The sequence below is a fragment of the Microtus ochrogaster genome, unplaced genomic scaffold, assembly GCF_000317375.1.
Source record: "Microtus ochrogaster isolate Prairie Vole_2 unplaced genomic scaffold, MicOch1.0 UNK90, whole genome shotgun sequence".
Classification (NCBI taxonomy): domain Eukaryota; kingdom Metazoa; phylum Chordata; class Mammalia; order Rodentia; family Cricetidae; genus Microtus; species Microtus ochrogaster.
In genome coordinates this window covers 1,374,415-1,391,740 of record NW_004949188.1, presented here as the reverse complement: position 1 = coordinate 1,391,740, position 17,326 = coordinate 1,374,415, and the positions used below count along the sequence as shown (strand labels likewise).

Here is a 17,326-nt window from a genome sequence, read left to right as displayed (position 1 = left end):
CTGGGATGGGTGTCCAAGGCTAGCCCTGGAGCCTGAGTGAAGGGGTCTGTTGTCTGGGATGGGTGTCCAAGGCTGGAGACTGGGTGCTGGGCTAGTGGTTATTTGAAACTTTGCTCCTGATTATTTCCCCCTCTTGTTTCTCTGCAGAATCCGGACAATCAGATAGTTCAAACCAGCAAGGAGATGCGGACATCAAACCACTGCCCAACGGTCAGTGCCCCGCCCCATTCTCCTTCCCCTTCACTCAGCTATCCAGTAACTTGGGCTGTCATCCAAGGAGGGAGGCTTCCCCTGGTGTTTGCCCCTTTTGGGGGACACCTGAGGGATGGAGTCAAGCAGGGAAGAACTTGGGGGAAATGGATCAGCATTTCGTCCCGCTCCAGCTCCACTCACCAGCCATTTTCTTTCTTCAGGGCACTTAAGTTTCCAGGACTGCTTTGTGACTTCCGGGGTCTGGAATGTGACAGAGCTGGTGAGAGTGTCACAGAGTAAGTCGTGTCCTGTCAGGGCCAGGGACCAGGACTCAGGCACAGAGGGGGTTTTCAGATTTCACAGGGTTATGTTGGTGACATCTTAGGAACTCTCTGCCCGTTTGACCCTGAGATGGGAGAAGCAGTTGTCTAACCTCTGCTGTGGGGGGGGGGGGGCGGCAGGGACGACCCACAACCAATGGCGCTTCCCTTACAGCCTACCCAGGAAAAGGGGTCTTCCCAGCAGTATAGACATTACAGTGAGGTCTTCCTGGGCTTCTGGGAAATGGTTCATGGCAATCTAACTGGCCCCTAGGGTCTACAACACCGTATTCCTGCCTCACCAATCTCTCTGTCCTTCCCAGCTCCTGTTGCAACCGCATCAGGGCCCAACTTCTCACTGGCAGACCTGGAGAGCCCCAGTTACTACAACATAAACCAAGTGACCCTGGGACGGCGGTCCATCACCTCCCCTCCTTCCACCAGGTAAGCCAGGACAGTGACCTCCTCACCTTCCTGACCACCTCCCTATGGCTGCAGCAGCTCTTCATCTGGCCTGGAGTACTTCCACCACGTGTCACCATGCTCAGCCATCCATGGAGCGCTTCTTCATGGGACATAGCCCACAACAAGGCATGGCTCTGCCTGGAAGTGAGGCTCAGAGAAGGCCTGTCTTGTAGAGATGGCATTTGAGCCCAGACAAAGCTGGTGGGAGGAGACTCCAGGCAACCTCCCTCTCAGACTGGGACAAGTTGTCAGGATGATCCCCACCAAGGACTTTAGAGACTAGAAGTCTTTTGGACCCTTTTAGGGGAGTGGGGACCGCTCTTAATGCTGACCCATCTCTCAAGTGTTTGCTGTTTGTTTGTTTTTAATCTTGCATTAGAATATTTTCTACTATTTATTTATTTTTGATTTTTTGAGACAAGTTCACTCAGCTGGTCTGGAATTGACTGCAAATCTCCTGAGTTTTGCAAACCCTTCTGATTGGTAGGGTTACAGATGTGGGCTCCCACGGTTGGCCTACAATACTCTTGTGACTAAGGTTCATGGCACAGCTGATAGGAAACAGTGGCTGGGGCATAGAAGGCAGATGACAGTTTTGCCAGTTCTCTGGTGGGCCCTCTAGTAACCCGAGGGAGAGCAGATCTGAAGGTGTTCTACCCCAGGAACTGGAGTGCTTCTGTGGGCTGCCACTCCCCAGCATACAGAACCTGAGCCTCGTCCTGGTGGCTACTTGGACTCTCCTTGGACTTTGGCCCACTTGGCTCTCTTCCTCCTCAGCACCACCAAACGCCCCAAGTCCATCGATGACAGCGAGATGGAGAGTCCGGTTGATGATGTGTTCTATCCTGGGACAGGCCGCTCCCCAGCAGCTGGCAGCAGCCAGTCTAGTGGATGGCCCAATGACGTGGATGCAGGTATGGCGGTGATCGTCGCGACATAGCAGCCTGGGCTTCCGTAGGCTCTCTTTTGTCAGGTGGCACTTACAGACTCTCAGTCCTGAGGGTGGCAGGCCATGCCGAAGGAGGGGAGTGGGGTGAGAGCTAGCTTGTAGGCATAGTGGGCAGAGCAGAGGGTTATCAAGTCTATAGTGCCATTTATTTAAGGCACGGCCTCTTTTTCATAGACCCCTTGCCTCTAGAGACCTGCCCAGCCTTGTGGTTCCCCACCTGGGCCCAGGGTTGTATTTGAGGCCTCTGGCTCTCTGAGGCATGGGCTGCCCTGGTATCAGGTGCTCAGCAGCCTTCCCGACTCCACCACTAGATGCCAGCAGCCAGCATCTACCCTTTCTTCAGTGGGTTGTTTCTGTTTCGAGACAGGGCCTAGCTGTGTGATAGCCAGGCTGGCCTCAAATGCTGACTGCCCCGTCCCCACCTCCAGGGTGTTGGGATTGCAGGCTGCATCACCGCATCCGGCCACCCTATTTGGACAACTATAAATGTCCCCAGACATTGCCAGATGCCCTCAGGAAGACAGATTTGAGGTGGCTAGCCCTGCCTTGGGGCCCAGCTTTACAAAGACGCTCAGAATTGAGAGTGAAAGGGCAGAGCTGTCTCGGGAAGCTAGCAGAGAGCAGAGATTCTGAAGGAAGCAGCCCAGACCTTCCCAGTCCTCACTGCCTTGACTTCCTGTTGAGTCCAGCCATGGGCTGCTCCAATGCAGGTTACTAGTGTGGGCAGCCTAGAAGCCCAGAGGGAATACTGTGTGCACACCAGAAACTGTGGATGTCCTTGAGGCCTTGGGACCTGCTTTTGCGCAGTGTGCAGAGAATTTGCCTGCTCTAAGTGGAGCTGGGGACACTCTGGATAGGGCTAAGGACTGGGTTTCATTGTTTGAACCAGGGTCTGATCTGATGGCAACCTGTCTGGCAGAGAGAGACCCGGCTGAGGGAGCCAGGGCAAACCCTGGCATTGACTCTGGTTCCCATGCAAAGACAGCAAAGCTTACCTCCTGGGCTTGGGCTGAGGGAATGGACTTGATCCTCTCTAGAGCTTCGTGGAAAGGCACCCCAGCATGACCTGGAGGTCCCCGCCTCCCCGTGACAGCCAGGGCTTGGATCATTGTGACCCCCCCCCCAGGGGATTCTCTGGAGGTTCCCCGCTGATAAAGAGGGAGTTGGGAAACTGGAGACTGCCACATCTCAGACCCCAGCCACACCTGGCCTTGGGCAGGTGACATCTACAGGGATTGCTGCTAGGGTATCTTGATGACCTGCTGATTGCCAGTGACTGTCCGCGTTCTCAGGACCCTCCTCGCCAGGCTTCTGCAGCCTCTGCTCTCTGTCTGCTGTACCGCCTGCCATTTCTGTTGCTTCCGGCAGCCCTGTTGTGCACTGTGCCCCCAGGATCCCTTACCCCCCAACTTGTCGTTGTTTCCCTGGGCTGAGACAAATCGCCAATTAAGCAGCCCAGCTGCAGGATGGGAACAGCTGGGTAGGCGCTGTGCAGCAGCAGGAACAGCTGTGCACAGCTGGTGGGGCACTCCCCCCTCCTCACCATGCCAGCTATCAGGTGGCACACAGCTGCTGCCAGATAACACCTTTGCTGGTCGCTGGGAGCTCCCCCCCCACCGTGGTTGAAGCTCTGGTTTTCTGCTCTGCAGCTCCTCATTCCCATCACAACCTACGAGATTTTTCCCTCAAAGATGGCAGCTCAAGATCTGCCTCACCTCCACCTTGCCTGGTTAGCCTGGACATGGCGTCAAAGCTCAACCCAGGACAGAGAGATACCAAAAGAATGTGCCCCTGGAAACCCTGCTTGCCAACCTGTTACTTGGATGCTGTACATACTGCACAGGGATGGCACTGGCTTGCAGTCTCTGACTCTTTAGAGGCAGAGCCCAAACAGGGTCTTTTTTTTTTTTTGTGCCCCTGTCTCTGGCTGGATGCCACCTTTGCCTTTGGCACCAGGGCAGAGAAGAACCCCACTCTCTGAGCCTGGGCAGTTCTTGACCTCCGACTCGTCCCCAGGATCCTCCCAGCTCTCCGGCCCCTGTCTTTGTTCTCATGGTGGATGTTGCATCCTCTGGAGCCTCTAACTCTGCTTTCCCTTTCCCTTCTCTTCCTCTTCAGGCTAGAGTATACTAGGACTCGGTCACCTTGTCCCAGGTCCCACACTTGTCCCTCTGGCCCCCTTCATTGTCTACCACCCCTGGCTCACCACCTAGCTCCTGTGGGCTCCTCATGCATCCCTTGCTAGATGCTGGCCTTGCACCCACTGTACTCCTGTACCAGCTGCCAGGGAGCAGGATGCCTTCCTTGCCACGCTTGCCCAGCATACGCCTCCGTGTCACCAGGGGCCTCGTTTTCCTGTTTCAGAAGCAACCATAGCCAGATCGCACCCCTGAGGTCAGGCCACAGAAGGAGCAGAGCAGGGCCCGAGGTGGAGGAAGGGCTGCTGGGGAGAGAAGGAGCGGGCTGCTTTGCTGGCTTCCCACCCCAGCCAGCTAAACCTGCGTGTTGCTGCTTCCTCCCCGTAGGCCCTGCTTCTCTAAAGAAGTCAGGAAAGCTGGACTTCTGCAGCGCCCTCTCCTCTCAGGGCAGTTCCCCACGCATGGCTTTCACCCACCACCCGCTGCCTGTGCTTGCTGGAGTCAGACCAGGTGAGAGATGGAGGCGGGGCTTCAGGGGACACTGCGGGAGGCAGCCACAGCAAGGGGCAGCTGGCCAGGTACAGTAGGGGCCAGGGCTCACTCTAAGCGACAGATCTGGGCTCCCTGAGCGGAGTCATGGCACAGCAGTGGGGTGGCCTGGATCCGGCCACGTACTTCTGAGAACCAGGCTTGCCTGCTCGGTTGGTTCCTAGATTTCCTCGCACACGCTAACTCTGGCTGTGTAAGTCTGTGTCGGGTGCATGTTTTGCACATGCTCACTGGGAGCTGCATGCAGCCTCCACCTCCCCTACCAGCAAGTAGTTGAGCCAAATTGCTCCTCTGCGGCTTAGAAAGAGCACGCTCAGCAGTCCAGGCTCCTGGTGTCTGTCCTAGGGCAAACTGGCACCTACTCTGGGCTTCCCTGCCCTCCCCAGAAGCAAAGGGATGGGCCATGGAAAGGACTGTCTTGTTGCTTTGAGGGTACATCTCCTCAGGCCCTGAGAAGATGCTGAATCTTCCCAAGGGTGGGGCCAGGTGGGAACACTCCTCCAGAGAACCTGGCTGTGCCCTGCTTGCTACTCTGCTCCCTCAGCACCCATCTGGCAGCAAAGGCCTGGCTTTTGTTTGCACACGGCCTTGGTCCGCCATTCCTCTCTTCTCTCCTGTAGGACACAACAGGGAGGTTTACCTCCCAGCTTCCTCCTTGGGGCCTCCTGGCTTAGAGCCCAGAGGCAGCCAGCAGTGGGGCAGGGTGTGGTGGCCACGAGATGGGGGGCAGGGAGCCCAGGCCTTGTGCCGGCAGCAGGAGGGAGGCAGGCTCCACTCCATTTTTATGAACTCCAGCGAGAAGCCAAGTTTCCTCAGCCCCCTAATGAAACCGAGAGCAAGACTGAGCTGATTGGAAACAGCCGGGAGGGGGAGAATGCGGGGAAGCGAGGAGGCCTGCGCAGGGGTGGGAACTGTGAGCGCACAGCATAGCGTTGGGGCCAACACGTGCAGGAGGCCTGCGGATCCCACTTACCCTTGTGGAGTTGTCTATGTGCTAGGTGCCCAGCCTGCACAGGTAGGGCCTGTCCGTGTGGAGTCTCTGGAGCCATGGTATCCTGCTCTTTGCCCTTCAGGGGGGTCACATCTAGGGCAGGGCAAATGAGCTGTCTGCCAAGGATGCAAGAAAAAAAATGTCAAGGATGCTAAAAACTCAGTCCTCAAGATAAGTAATATATTAATGCATTATTCCTAAAAAAAAAAAAAAAACAAAAAAACAACAAAAAAAAACTGAAGCAGTTGCAAAACATAGGATAAGGCCAACACCTGAAATCCCAGCATACAGGAGGCTGAGGCAGGAGGATTAAGGATTGGAGGCTGTGTGACTCTGTCTAAGCAGAAAATATGGCAGAGAGCTTGACTAACGTGGACCCCTGGGTTCTGTGCTCAGGACTGAAACAAAAGAAAACCGAGCAACCAAAACAAGAGAGAATAAAAGGGAGCCAGACACACACGGGCCTGCTGTCCAGGTCGGGGCAGAAGCTCAAGGTCATCAAGTCCAGCTACAAGAAACCCCACCTCAACAAACAAACACAAACAAACAAACCAGAGAAACAACTTCCTGGCAGTTTTAAGCTGATAACACCCAACCCTGCACTTGTAGCACGCTACCCACCTGCCTCAACTACCACCACCCCCCAGCTCCAGTCAGGCGTTATTTATAGTAGCAAGCAGCTGGCCCTCCCTCAGGTAGTAGTCTGCCAGTGCTTTTTTTTTTTAAATTTATTTATTGCATTTAAGTGTTTCTTTTTTATTTAGATGACTGAGGGTTTTTGTGCCAGACACAGTGCTTCTTCTGCCCCATTCTGCCTCGGGACCCTCAATCCGTCCGCCACCCCATCTTTCTTTCCCATGTGGCTACCTTACGACCTTTCCTCTCTCCTGCCTCTGTGCACACAGGGAGCCCCCGGGCCACAGCGTCAGCCCTCCACTTCCCCTCCACGTCCATCATCCAGCAGTCGAGCCCGTATTTTACACACCCAACCATCCGCTACCACCACCACCATGGGCAGGACTCGCTGAAGGAGTTTGTGCAGTTTGTGTGCTCTGACGGCTCGGGTCAGGCCACTGGACAGGTGAGTCCAGAGGGCACAGGAGGCCTCATAGCGTCATATGTCTGTGTCCGTCCGTTGTCCGTTCGTCCGATTGTCTTTCTGTCTATCTGTCTAAGGGCTCATGAGAAGAGGGACAAAAGTCAGGAGAATACATGGAGCTGGAGTAGCAAAGAGCCCATAGACTCTCCCTTGTGAGCAATTTTAGTGGGCTTGGGGCCTGGGTCTGAGTATTGTCTTAGGGTCTGTCTGATAGGGACTGGAGAGGTGGGCAGCCGCCCAACCCTCCCTTCAGGGGCTCCTTGCCCTTTCTATTGACCCTTGGTTCCCAGCAGGAATGAGCCTATAATTGGTCCATTCAATCTAGGCCTTGGACCCCTACCTTTCTAAAATCTACAGGGTCAAGGATTTGACAGATTGTGGACTTGAGTTTGTCTGGCTCATTACTGTTGACGTTTGGGCTGTTTCTCCTCTGTGGCGGGAGACTGCCCTGGACTCTGCGGGAGCCATCCCTGCCTGGCCTCCACCTAACTGATGCCAGGACTACTTTCTCCTTCCTAGTCATGGGCGTCAAATCTATCTCCCACTCTCAGTGGGCACCACATGAGGCCTGTGTGAAGATCCTGCGCCAGGACTCTTACCTCAGGCAGGGCTCCCGCACTGCTGTGACTCTAGAGCAGAGCCCTGCAGATCCACGGTGCTGTGGGGCAGAGGGCCCTGTGGGTTGTGGATTCCTTTTCTGTTAGCCAGCCCCAGGGCCTGGATGATAACACGCCAGAGATGCTGGCAGGACATGCTCAGTCTCCAGGGGTCATGAGATGGGATATGGTGGTCCAGACCTCTGGAGAGCCCTGCGGCCAGCAGCATGAAGACTCCCAGCCTCTCTCTCAATCAGTGTGGGTAGCCTGGCCGTGAGAAGTCAGCAGGAGGGTGTTCAAAGAGCTTAGAATCAGGTTGGGAGAGGCAGTCCGAGAGAAACAGCAGCGGCCCTCTCTCTGGGAAGAGCGGGTGTTTGCCGGTTCTGGAGTGTGACTGGGCTGGACTCTCTGTCCATCCTGGATCTGGTCCTGTTTGCTCTGACTTGCTCCCCCATCCCCACCCTTCTGCTGTCCTCATTCTCTTCCCTACTTTATCCCACAAGGGCTTCTCTTGCCGATTCTCCAGCTCCTTAGCACATTGGTGGCCCTCCTGGTTAAACACTGCATATCTTAGGGGGACGGAAGAGTAGAACTGACCCCTGTTTACCACTTCAGAGATAGAACAGACTCCAGAGGGATGCTGACCAGCTTGCCTTTTCACCAGGCTTGGAGTGCGGATGAGCAGGACCTAGGTGCCAATGCAAAGAGCCATCCCAGGCGACTGAAGGATCGATCAGTTGGCTCCTGTCTCCTGAGGGCTGGTGCTGAGCTTCATCTGTGACCTAACATGTGTAACAGAGAACACTCACTTTGCTTAGAGTTATTTTCTCAAGACAGGTACTTATTCCATGAGACTGCAGACAGAGATGTAAGTAGACACCTTGCTAAGAGTAACTAACAGCAGGGAGTAGGGAACCCTCTCAGGGCTCCCTCTGTGACCTGCAGCTAAGAGAAAAGCCTGCTGCAGGGGCCCATAGGGCTGCAGAGTGCATGAGATGCACTCATGCTGGAGAAGAGGCTGCTTTATTGGGGAACAGAGGCTGTGCTGGGCTCCTCCTGGCCGTCACAGAAGCGTCACAGAAGCGCGTACTCAGATTAGTGTATGTAGAGTGACCCAGAGGCCTCAGATTCCACTTGTTTCTGCAGAGGTGGAGCCTGAGAATCCAACTGTTTCCCTGGTTCCTGCTCCTAGAATTCTGGCCAGAGCACCCCACTTTAGGAACAATCAACCTGGAGCCTGAAGGAGCGCCCTCCTGAGCACTTCATGAATCCCAGGTTACAGACCAGCGTTTCAGCCATGTAGGAAAAATTACAGACCATTACCAAAGGCTCCCAGGCACCCTAATATTTTACCCATTCACCCTAGTCTAGGGCACTTGTTTTGAAGATCACAGGGAGACAGCACTTAAAGTGATACCCCTCAGCAGGAGGAATGGTTTTGGCTAGCAGTATTTGAGGGGTAGCAAAGGGACAGCCAAATGGACATGGCTAAGGTGCTGGCTCAGCGGGGTAATGACTCGACTCAGGGAGGCAGGAATGGCACCATCTGTAAGTGGCAAGTGATGTGCTGGGCCAGCGTGTATACTCGTTTTTGCCCTGCCTCTGGGCCAGAGTGTATACTCCTTTCGGCCCCTGCCTCAGAGCCACAGACTTCGATGTTTTAACACCTTGTCTTGTATCATTAAGAAAGTTGTAACTAGCCACATTCAGGTGGGGCTGTCCTTTTAGACACTTGCAGGAGACAGAGGCCTCCATGCTGTGTCCTAGCTGCTCAGAGCCCAGAGAGAAACTATGAGGCTGTGATCTATGAGACTGTTCTATTTCCTGTCCGAGGGAAAAAACGGGATGGGAGCCAGACAGGCCATGGGTATGAGGGGGAGAGGCTACTGCTTGGCTCTCAATGGCACCCCCGCAGAGCCGGAAAACTTGCTCTTTGGTCCTCAGGCTGCCTAGACTCACGTAATTGCTCTCTAAAAGGGTACTTAGCACAGAAGATCCCAGTCCGGGCACAGATAGGAGTGCCGGACAGCCACAGGTTGTTTGGTCAGATGCTTCTCAACCATCGGCCTCAGGTGTGCAGGAACCCTGCAGAGGAACAGTGTGTGAGATGGGGCAGGTCCTTAGGGATAGAGGCTGGTGAGGAGAAAAACCAGAGCTCTGGGCCAGGTGTAACTGGAGCAGAGCAGGAACTGCTCATGGCTGTGCAGGCCTGTAACCCTGGCATTTGGGAGGTGGAGGCAGGAGGATCAGATGTCCAGCCATCATGGAGAGTTGGCAGTGCCACAGTCTGATGACCTAGGTTTGATCCCAGGAACCCACATAAAGATGGACGGAGATGAACTGAAGCAGAAAGGACGGCACAGCCCACTTGGGTTGTCGGACTTGAGTGCTGCCTAAGTCTGCTGGTGTGCTGGAGCCTGGGGACAGCTGCTTCCATGCCTGACAAAGGGCCCAGGGTCCAAGAAGTATAAGACAGCTAGAGACTAGGGTGATTCAAAGAATCTGGCTGGTCCTCTTGTGGGTGTGCGGTGCTTTTAGACCAGGCCTCGAGGGGTGCAGGAAGGAGCTTCAGGCAGGGCACTCTGTGGTGAGCAAGTCTGCACTCAGCCTGAGCTCAGTATTGAAAATACCTAGCGGAAAAGATGGGGTGTGGGGATGGAGACCTTGAGTGCCTCTTGGAGAGACTGCACCTTGGAACATTTGTGAGAAATCTGAGCTAACTTGCACTTGGGGTGCAAGTCAAAGGCTCTGGGGTCAGACAGGTCGGGCTCTGCCTCCAGGCATGGCCAGTGTAGTAGGTAACTGTGGATGAACCGCTTCCCTGCACAGAACCTCACTGTACTCAGCTGTTGAATGGGTAGAACAAGCTTCCTTTGCATCTGAGTTTCCCAGAGACAGTGCTGTTAGCTCTGAGTGGAGGATGAGAGCCTTCGTCTGTGTGCTGTAGGATATGGATCTGTAGGTGCCCACTTGATGCCAATAGCATCTTCTCGGCCTCAAAACTACCTCTGGATGTTGCAGCATCTTCTGGGATGGGGAGCAGAATGGCCCTGAGGTGAGAACGGTTCCTCGGGAGTAGTTGGAAGATCAGGCCCAGCATGGATGCAATGTCTAGGCTATGGCTGGGCACCCAGATCCCTGAGCTGAGCAGAGAGGGGAGCCCATGCCCTGACCCCTGCGGTCTCCTTGTCATCGACTAAGTGAGATGAGTGAGGGCAGATTGATGGCTGGATGGAGACATCAGGTGGTATTCCGGGGTTTACCCTCCCATAGTCGGAGAAGCACTGGTCAGATGAGTGGAGTATGCTTATAATTCCAGCACTCGGGATGTCAAGGCAGGAGGATTGCCAGTTTGAGGGCAGCCTGAGAGAGAAAGACCTCCTTAGGACTTGTGCCTAGTTGGCCAGAAAGGCTGAAGTTTGCTCCGTAGGAGAAGAAGAGCTGGGGCCAGGCCTCCCTGCACCTGAGCTGCAGGCAGCATTGAGGGCTGCCTCCCACGCAGCAGGAGGCGTGTTCCAGTTCTCTCCAGGGATACAGCGCCTGCCAGTGGCTGGGGAGCCTGTGGTGCATGCGCACTTTCTCTGAATCCTTGAAGCTGACCCAGGCACCATCAGGCATGAGGCCTGGAGGAGAAATACAAGTTGAGGCACAAAGGACAAGGAATGAATCTTGGTGGCAGAATGTCCTTGGCTCCCGAGGGCATGCATTATCCAGGGAATCACTCTTGAAGAACCGCACAGAAGCTGGAGCCACCAATGGCGTATTTTCCTCACTGGCTGATCTTTATAGAAAAGGCCAGCAGGCTGAGAACAGGATCGGCTGGAGATAGAATGGAGGGTGAGCGACTCAGTGCTGATGGCCTCCTGGGCCAGGCTGCCCATGGGGGTGGATGTTGGCAAGCCTGTGGGTAGTCTGCCAGCTCCAGCCAGGCCCATGGAGGGAGTGTGTACCTTTGGGACCTTGGAGGTGAGCTGGCTTCTCTTTCCCACCATGAGGACAGGTCTTCCAGGGGCATGACTGCCCTGGTGGTGCGCATTGCTGGGTGGTTCATTTCTGTACCTAGAACATCTTGCATAAGAATTGACAAATTAGCTGGGTACGGTGGCTCACGCCTTTAAACAGAGCCCTTGGGAGGCAGAGACAGGTGGATCTCTGTGCTTTTGAGGCCAGTCTGGTCTACATGGTGAGTCTGAAGCCAGCCAGAGCTACACATTAAGACCCCGTCTCAAAAAGAAATAAAGGAAGGAAGGATGAACCACCCGTCGGACATCCCCCTTCTTCCTTCCCACTACTTCATAAAGAGAAAGGAAAAAAAAGAAAGAGACAGAAACGCCCAAGAGACCAAATAGAGGCCTTACACCTCCTCCATCCTGTGCCCAGAGGAAAGGACCCTCCCTCCCACTCCTGCATCTTCCATCGGGAGCTCCCGCTCTCAGGAGCAAGTGGCCGGCCGCGCAGGGGAGCGTGTGTCTGTGTGTGATGTGCCTTCATGCGTCACTCTATTTATGTTGTTCGCAGCCCAACGGTAGCGGCCAGGGCAAAGTCCCGGGGTCATTTTTGCTACCGCCGCCGCCTCCAGTGGCCAGACCTGTGCCCCTTCCTATGCCTGATTCCAAAACCACCAGCACGGCCCCAGACGGCGCCGCCTTGACTCCTCCATCACCTTGTAAGTGGACGATGAAACCGAAACCACAGCGCCCAGCATCCCTGGCCCATCTACACAGTCTCCACTGCAAAAAGAGGAGCGCCCCCTCCCAACAAAGCCCCTCCCCAGAGCGCCTCAGAGCCTCCCAAAGGATGAGCAGGGTTGAACCCTGGCCATGGCCTCCTGGGCCTCAGTTACACCAGCCAGCACCCCATGAGCCCTGCCCACTGCTCCCAGCCAGGCCCTGGCCCAGGCCCCCCTGGGGGGCGGGAGGGAGAGTGCAGTGGGGCACTGGGCCGGGGGTGCTGGCGCGGGTGGGGGGGCGGGAGGCACAGCCATGCCATCTTCATGCCTGATTGCTGCTTTTGTTTTTGTTTTTTGTTGTTTTTTTTTTTTTGATTTTTTGGTTTTGTTTTTCAATTTTTTTTGTTGTTGTTGTTTCGTTGTTCCCTTACACACACCAAAAAAAAAAAAAAAAAAAAAAAAAAAAAAAAAAAAAAAAATTAAATGTAACCACAAGGTGACGCCACCACCATCCTCTTTTTGCCTTGTCCCTCACCTCCATCTGGCCCTTGGGCCTCTGAAGATGCAGGAGGCGCTTTTCCCATCTCTTCTTCCCTCAGTTTCCCATTTGATTTCTTGTTGTTCCTCTTTTTTTTCTTTTCCTTTTATACCCTCTTCCCATCCTCCTATCCCTTCCCTTCTTTCCCCTCAATTCCTTTCCCAGGTTGTAAGTTCCAAAGAGAAGGGAGGGCACTGGGCCCCAACTTACTTCATCTTTCTTTTTCTTCCTTCCTCCCTCCCTCCCACCCTCTCTCTCCCTTCCTTCTTTCCTTTAATCCAATGACAAATGGTGCCAAAGGGAAGAGAAGAAATATCTAAGTGGAGAGGTCCCAGCTAGACCCGACGTGAAGGACAGGAGGGGTGGAAGGCGGGCGGCGCGCTGTCTCAGGCTGGCACAGGGGTGGGCAGGCGTCTGAGCTGGAACTGCAGCCGTGGGTGGCAGGGTGGCCCATGTCAACACTCCTGTCCGTTCGCACTCTCTGTCTCTCCTTCTCTCCCCCTCCCTGCCCTCTCCATGTCATCTCCTCATTTGCATATGCCATTAGACATGACCACAGTCACTGGAGGTGGGCAGAGTGGGGGCGGGAGCCAGGTTGGAGCTCACTTCTGGAGAAGGGACAGAATCTGGCGAGCATGTCCTGGGTGTGTCTGGCATAGAGCAGGAGTGAGCGTCCCAGGTGAACTGTGAAACTCTATTTTCCTCTGGGGACTGCTTCCTGCCTGTCAGGTTCAGCTGAATACCCCAGAAGAGAAGAGCTCAGGGCTGTGGGGATCATTGGTCCCCTGGGGCATTGGACAGCTGCCCCCCAGGTGGCTGAGCTTTGGGGCTCTTTCTGTGGCCTCTTTCTCTGTCACCTGGCCTGAGGCTCGGATGGGCAGAGAGTAGCATGGACTCGACCTTTCTGCCACAGTGCACACCAGGCAGCCAGGCCACGGGGTCTTTTGTGACCACTCCTGCTGGCGTGGTCTCCACTGGACCCCTGTGAGTTCCTGAGCCACTTGTCAACCAGTGGAACTGCCCAAGGTGGTAAGTGGCACAGCCCCCAGTGAGACTGTGGGGCTTGAGAGGTGACCTGGATGAGCGGCCATGCCCAGACAGGCTGGTCAAGGCTTCCCAGCCCCCATGTTTGCACTACTCCTCTAAAAGTAGAACCACTAGGGTCTCCGCTGGTGAATCCAGTGCTAACTGTGTCTCAGTAGGGGACAGAACTAGGCCCAAAGGACTTCAGCTGCAGCCTCAACGGCCCTTCCTCAGCCCAGCCTTGACAGGCTGAGGCAGGAGGGTCTGTGTGCGTTCCTGGTCAGAGAGCAGAAGGGCCTGCAGGCTGGCCTCCCACACTGTAGCCCTCACTCATCCTTCCCGCCGCCAGCTTACCCTACAGCACATCTAACCTAGTCTCTCCCTTCCTCCGCCGCCCAGAGGGGCAGTACCCAGGGGGGCCCTCATAGCCTGACCTGGTCTTTCCCTCTCTCCTCACCCCCTGCTCCCACAGCATTCGCAACGACAGGCGCCTCCTCTGCCAACCGGTTTGTCAGCATCGGACCCCGGGACGGCAACTTTCTGAACATGCCACAGCAGTCTCAGGTAGGAGATGCCTGGCTGCAGGAGAGGGCAGACAGCGGGGCACATCTTGGGATGAAGAGAGAAGCCAGGGTTCTGGGGAGGGCTGCTCCTTATGAGTTGCATGCCCAGGCTACTGCCCAGCTGAGCAGCCTCCCTAGGCAGCCTCAGGCTCCCTAGCTAATCAGCTAATTGGATAATTAGCTCTGACAACCCTGGACCTGGGAAAGGCAACCCAAGGCTAGAGACCTCTGGGCCATCCAGGAAAAGCAAAGAGGGAAGGCTGAAGCGCTCCCTGTCTCCTGGATCTCCTACCCTGGTCAGATCAAGGAGGCCTTAGCCTTCCCTGTCTCCCTGGCACTGGGTGGGCTGGATGAAGGTGGGAGAGGGACAAAGTACGGCTGGTGGGCTGCATGCCCAGAGACTGGCATCAAGGGCAGGGTTGGCTGCCGTCCTGGAGGCCCCTCCTCTAAGTCCTCATAAGTTCCATTAGGAGGAAAGTCAGGCTGCTGGAGCCCCGAGTCCCCACTGACACCACCCCCACTTCCCAAAAGGAGACAAGCCAAACTTGTCCTCCGGCGTGAGGCCCCAGACTGCCTGGAGAATGCATGTGCACACACGGATGTCTCTCATGTGCCTGTGTCTAGAGAGGGTGAGAATAGCAGGCAGAACCCAGGGCCCTTGGCACACAGGGAAGGCCCACCTCAGGCAGGCCAGGGCAACGTCAGAGGGCCAGGGCTTTCAGAAAAAGCACACAAATATTCTTCTTTTTGTACGTTTTATAAAAATACTTCCTTGCCGGCTTCCTCAGCCCTGGGAAATCCACCCCTGCTCAGAGCCTCAGGGCTACCTCTGCTGGTTCCTGCCCCGCCTCTGCTGAGGCCCCAGTCCAGAGAAAGTTGGTAGATGGAAGTTTTGTGTGTGGTTTAAGGGTCTTTTCTTTCTTTCTTTTCCTTTAACACACACACACACACACACACACACACACACACACACACACACACACACAACTTAGCCAAACTTCAAACTTCAGAGCTCCCTAGTGGTGAGGAGGGGAGGAGAAGGGAACTTCAACCCCCTCCAGCCTCCCACCCCCTTTCCCCAGAGTCACGTCTGACCCGTCTGGTTTCCAGGAGCAACCAGACATGATGTAACACCCAGATGAACTTGAACTTGGGGGTGTTGAGAAGAAAAACAATGGCTCTGGGCAGGGTCTGGAGCCAGCCCCCTCTGCTCTGTGCCAGGGAGGCCGAGAAAGCCCTGCTGGCAGAAGGTGGGAGGGGGTGCCAGAGGAAGGGACAGCAGGCGGGCCTCCCCTCCCAGCTCTGGGCTGGCACCAAGAGCAGGGTTCCATTGCTCACTCCCTCTCCCCCTCTGCTACCCCTGCTCTACAGTGCAGTGCGCTTGCTCTGCTGCTGCTGAGAGCCCTTCCCTCTCTCTCAGTTTTGCTTTTTTCACTTTCTCTGCTCACTTTACTTGGACGTTTTGAGGCCAAGTCAGAGTTTGAGGCAAGTTCGGGGAAACGGTTTGTCTCTCTCTCCCTCACTGCCTTCGGTGGCAGGTGAGGAAGTGAATCCTAGCTGATCCAGGACCCATGATCGGGCAGGTGTGTGTGTGTGGGGGGGGGGGAGTTAGACACCCTGGAGCAGAAGCCCTTGGGCCTGGGGGCAGGCAGGCGGCTGTAGGGGGGGGACAATCAGGACTGGTTTCCACAGTAACCAGTGACTTTAGCTGATCCTTGGAGCACCAGATGGAGACAGAACAATAGAATGAGGGAAGAAAAGAAAATTTTAGCAATTTTATCATTCCCTAAATAGTGCTTTTTACTTAGTTTTAATCAGTTTGGGGCCTGGCTTGAGAAGCAGGGAGGGGTTAAACAGAAAAGGCAGCCTGGGCTTGATTGTAGACCCTGCTCTTGCGGCCTGTGTGGAGACACTATTGAGTCCCCATTCTAGGCCTGAAGCCGGAATCTTCATCCTCTGAGGATCCCCCACTCTTGAGACTATAAGGCTATGTAGTACAAGAAACTTCCAGGGGAGAGTTTGGGCCTTGGTATGGTGGCCCCATGTCCCATGTATTCTCCGCCCACCTGTGTCTATCATGGAAGCAGAGGAGGGGTAGCTTCCCTTGCCTGGAGCAGTGGTGTAAGAGCCCATGTTAGCTGTCCCTTGGGTCCCAGAGAACACCAGAGCTAGAAGCGCAGATCTCTGGCTGACTTCACTCTGGGAGGACATTCCATCTGGTTTCCACCTCAGCTTCCCTGGCCCTTCCTGGCTTTAAATGGGACAAGTGAGACTTTAGGTAGCTGCTTGCAAACCCACAGAGGGAGGCAAGCCCTCCTGTGCACATCCTGCCGGGCACCCTGTAAGCATCACGCATCACTGGCAGGCAGCACCCTTTGCTGTGGCAATACCCACACTTCCAGATGTCCATCCTTTGCACCCGCTATTGTCCTCACCACTGGCCACAGGAAGTGTTGTGCACTGAAATAAATTAGAGAAAACAGTAGGGCTGGAGAGAGAGCTCCATGGAAGAGCACTTGTTTAACGTTCGTGATGGCCTGGGTTGAGTCTCTACACCTCAGTTCGCAATCCACATTCCAGATTCATCTTATGAACCATGGTATCAGTGACCTAACTGGACAGCACATCTAGGACGCCACTGCCACAGAAGATTCTAGAGGATCTTTGAAGCTCGAGCTTTATTTTTATTTATGTACATACACACGCATGAGTGTGTGTAACATGCATGTATGGGCTTCGTTCAGTCAGTTCTCTCCTTCCACCTTTCTGTAGGTTTAGGGAGTAAATTCAGGTCACATGACTTACATGCTGGAACTAAAGGAGCAAGACATTGTGCCTCTCGGACTCCATTGCTGTTTCTTGTGTTTAGTACCCCCATTTCACAGGGGCACTTAACTGCAGTTTCAAACCAGAGCCTCAGGGACAGGATCTGATGTGAGCTGATCAATATTGGAATATTCATGTTTTCAGGTTTTGAATAGAGTTGGTACCCAGGGCTTCAGGCATGCTAGGTAAGGCCACACCCCAACACAGTAGTGATGGGTTTTCTATTTTTGTTTTGAGCCAGGACCCCTCTACATAATATAGGCTGGCCTCAAACTTGATCCCCTCGCATCAGCCTCCTGGGTATTGGGATTACTAGCAATTTTTATCACACCTGGATCCAGTAGAGTGTGCGTGTGTGTGTGTGTGTGTGTGTGTGTGTGTGTGTGTGTGTGTGAGAGAGAGAGAGAG

General features: G+C 54.7%; 1 protein-coding gene across 4 annotated transcripts in view; it reads left to right on the top strand.

Annotated features, from left to right (window-relative positions):
• Positions 1–17,326, top strand: part of Nfix (nuclear factor I X) — a 65,765-nt gene that overhangs the window by 44,774 nt on the left and 3,665 nt on the right. Inside the window, exons 2-9 of one of the 4 annotated variants that reach the window (XM_005370947.2) lie at positions 148–210; positions 414–488; positions 836–956; positions 1,755–1,891; positions 4,452–4,574; positions 6,510–6,685; positions 11,818–11,965; positions 14,002–14,093. In XM_005370947.2, the coding sequence (XP_005371004.1) occupies positions 148–210; positions 414–488; positions 836–956; positions 1,755–1,891; positions 4,452–4,574; positions 6,510–6,685; positions 11,818–11,965; positions 14,002–14,093 (935 nt within the window). The remainder of the gene's footprint in view (positions 1–147; positions 211–413; positions 489–835; positions 957–1,754; positions 1,892–4,451; positions 4,575–6,509; positions 6,686–11,817; positions 11,966–14,001; positions 14,094–17,326) is intronic. The other 3 variants (XM_005370948.3, XM_005370949.2, XM_005370950.3) reach the window with 3 other exon arrangements.